The following is a 3,219-nucleotide window of genomic DNA, read 5'->3' as shown; positions in this document are numbered from 1 at the left end:
CGGCCAATCGGCTATAGTTATGAACTTCAAATCTAACGGCAATACATTACTGCACCGTTGATAAGTGATGGGCTGCAACAGAGTAGTTCGGATGACGCACGCTGTGACCAGAAGCAAGACTTCGTCGGACACGGCCGAGGCTTGAGCGCGTCGCTATATAACTTCAGGTCCCACTGGATCACTGAGTGCCTTAAGTACTCAGAGAGGACTTGCATTACTACAAATAATCAGTTTTACGGAATTACTCTAGATACGTGTACTGTTTATCATTGGAACAAGAACTTAACGATTTGCTGCTATCGGCTCATCTCGAATTCCCCACCTAGAAAAATGAAGGCGCTCTCAACTCTTCTTATTGTTGCGGCAACAATCACCCATGTATCTGCTGCACCAACAGCGGACCCGAAAAACCTCGTATCAGAATCGAGTCTCGAAGCGGAATATCACACATCCTGGTTAGAAGATCCGACTGTGAGAAACCCACCCCCTGACTCAAGATTACACGAATTTAAACGTCGCAGTTGGCTAACACATGATAGCAACCATGGCTTCGAAAAAGAGCGAGAGGACAAGGGGACCGTTGTGATCCTGGCAGAGGCGATTGTGTGACAGGCCTTGGGTGTTACGGATGCGGGGGACACTCGCCAGTGTGTCAACGTGGGCCAGGGTCAAATTTGTGTTGTCATCGAGATAGCCAGGCTTCCGTGGCTATATGCGATAGAACGTAAGAGTAAGGTGGTGACCGAGTGTTTCGATAGGTGTTGGTTGTGATCTGTTCATGTCTATAATTGCATCTAATACATGCAGTGATGGGGACATAGGTAGCCCACGAGTGTAGAAACAAGAGATCCAGATATCCTACATATATGCACATAGTTTTGGTTATTATGAGAGTTTCTTCGTGAGGTGTGCTGCGCTTTCATTCTATCAAGGTACTTTACTTACCTGTCAAGAGGGGCCGCATCGATGCCGTTCTTAGCCATGCCTACACCAACATTCTTGACTTTGATGAAGAACACTCTCTTCAATTTCTTTCTCAAGCATATATACACAAAATCCACCTTGTATCAATCACTTTGTGGCGTCAAAGCTCCCCAATTCTCTCTCTCCACCCACCCAATAATAGCAGCATGTCCACCGAGACCATTGACTAGTGACGTTCATTGAGACCAGCCCGAATCATACTGCGTTAGCTACCAGTGAGGCCTACTCAGAAGCATGATACTTGTGCGTGCCCATCTCCTTTATTTTGGGGGACGTCTGGGCTTTCCATTGCGGCCGGGCCTCCGGTTATTATTGTTGTTGTTGGGGCGGCGAGGTGGCTTGCCACGGGCCTCGATGGTATCGCCGAGTCCCTGTGATGGTGAAGTCAGCCAGTGCTCTAACATAGTATGAGCTTTGCGTCAGAACTTACAGCGACGGCGTCAAAGTCAGTTTGTTCCTGTGGTTAACCTAGTCAGTTGCGAGCACCAATAAAGGGCTTGAGCTGGGTACATTCCACGTCAGGGAGAACTCACAAGAGGCTCGTTCCTCTAGTTGCCCAGACCCGTTAGCATCCGACTTTGTTACGACTCATAGATTCCATCAACTTACCTCGGATAATTCTTGAACATCAGCCCCCATCTGCACGTTGGGAGCCGCCAGCGCAGCGGTGGCATAGAATGCAACACTAAGGGTAACGATGGTTTTGAGGGAAGAGACGAGCATGTTGAATATTCCTAGCCAAGTCTTGTTCGATGTCCTGAAAGTTGTGTTTGTATGAGCCGTCAATCACGCCAACACTTAGACCTAGGAGCGGCTTTGCATCCAATACTTATAGGCATCAGCCACGTTGATTTCATAGAAGACAGGAGTTAGAGTATGTTGCTTTCAGGACCGTTCAATGCATGTGAACGTTCGAAGCTCGTGGCCCATCACTAAGACAGCCTCTTGCTTTGATCAAAACCGCATATACTTTCACTCTCAAGTTTCAACAAGAAGTCTCAAAGGCCAAGGCTGCACGGCAATGGAGACATCGAAGAGGGGTTCGGCGTGGGACCAATATGCGATCCCCCGAGAACGAGTCACAGCATCCCTATCAACTGAGTATGCTAATAGCATAGCCAACCATACTTACATGTAGGAACTATACGCGAAATTGGAGATCTTAGTGTCAAGATTTCATATGCGACGAAGTCTGTTCTGGTGGTGCTGCTTGCGGCACACCTGAGAGGCTAAGAATAGTCCCGCGGACCTCCCACCCATCTCATCTTTGACGAAACAGCTGCCTTGATCGAGGCAGGGGGCAGGGGTTCCTTCTCAGAGGCTCGGCAAAAGTCGACTTGTCTTGGTAGTTGGGGATCGTTGAGCCACATGTTCCGTTTCGTTCGGCGCGATGGCACGGCCATGCTCGCCGGTGTCAAGAACTGCTCTTATGTAGATCAATATGATTTCCGTCAATGATACTCTCTAGTACTACGTGCTTTAGACTTATCTTCCACTTTTCCATCAAAGTAGATTGCTGGCCACCACGGAATAAGTTTCCTTTTGATGGCTGACAGTTTTAACCCCGCATTTGCCTTGACTTCCCGCTTTATACACAGAACCAAAACTAGTTGGGACTCTATCCCGCCTCTCCTGCAAAGAGCCTCTTTTGACCCAAACTCAACAATCTGCCCATCCTGTGACGGCTCATGTTCAAAATACAAAGTTTACATTGTTTGACAAGAAGTGTTTTGTTTGTCAGATTTTATTCAGACGGATCTCGGCTCCAAAGCCCATTATCTTCGCCGATCCAAAAGTCTCAAAAGGGCTAGCCTTTTAATCGGCACGAGCAAGTTGACACGGCGTCGCAATGCAACAATCCGTGGAACGAATCACCTGGATGGGAAATACAGAATCCAATACCGCCAAGAGTGTCTGGACTGATGGTGAATAATGAGGCTGGCATTGGACCCTTATTAAAGTTGACGAGAACGATCACGTTGAGAGGGGGCATAGGAGGGGCCATAAACATTTCATCAATGCATTGTAAGGCTGGTGGGAGCGTGAACCGCGCGCGGAGAGCTGAGGCCAAGTCTGGCGCCGAGCTTCGATCTCCCGGCCCGCCAAACCGCCTAAAACTGCTTCCAACGGCTGGAGTTTCTGGTCTGGATTAGGAAGTTAGATGAGCCCCGGGGCGATCTGCCCAAGGTTTGGAGGACTAGCTGGAGTGCCAAGAAGGACATGGGCGGTATGTGG

The 3,219-nt window shown here is 48.7% G+C and overlaps 2 protein-coding genes across 2 annotated transcripts; one reads left to right on the top strand and one right to left on the bottom strand.

The window, feature by feature from the left end:
• Window positions 1-330: 330 nt before the first annotated feature.
• On the top strand, window positions 331-609 carry CLUP02_12662 (uncharacterized protein; the record flags this gene model as incomplete). The annotated part of the gene is made up of 2 exons (XM_049291626.1): window positions 331-455; window positions 540-609. The coding sequence occupies 2 exons, from the start codon at window positions 331-333 to the stop codon at window positions 607-609; spliced, it is 195 nt and encodes a 64-aa protein (XP_049148772.1).
• Window positions 610-1,244: 635 nt separating this feature from the next.
• Window positions 1,245-2,387, bottom strand: CLUP02_12661 (uncharacterized protein; the record flags this gene model as incomplete). Its single annotated transcript, XM_049291625.1, has 6 exons — window positions 1,245-1,355; window positions 1,415-1,441; window positions 1,518-1,532; window positions 1,594-1,741; window positions 2,117-2,125; window positions 2,257-2,387. 6 exons carry the CDS (start codon window positions 2,385-2,387, stop codon window positions 1,245-1,247), a joined length of 441 nt encoding a protein of 146 aa, XP_049148771.1.
• Between the last annotated feature and the right edge of the window lie 832 nt (window positions 2,388-3,219).

Source organism: Colletotrichum lupini, chromosome 6, assembly GCF_023278565.1.
Source record: "Colletotrichum lupini chromosome 6, complete sequence".
NCBI lineage: Eukaryota > Fungi > Ascomycota > Sordariomycetes > Glomerellales > Glomerellaceae > Colletotrichum > Colletotrichum lupini.
This window is presented reverse-complemented; position numbering and strand designations above follow the sequence as displayed.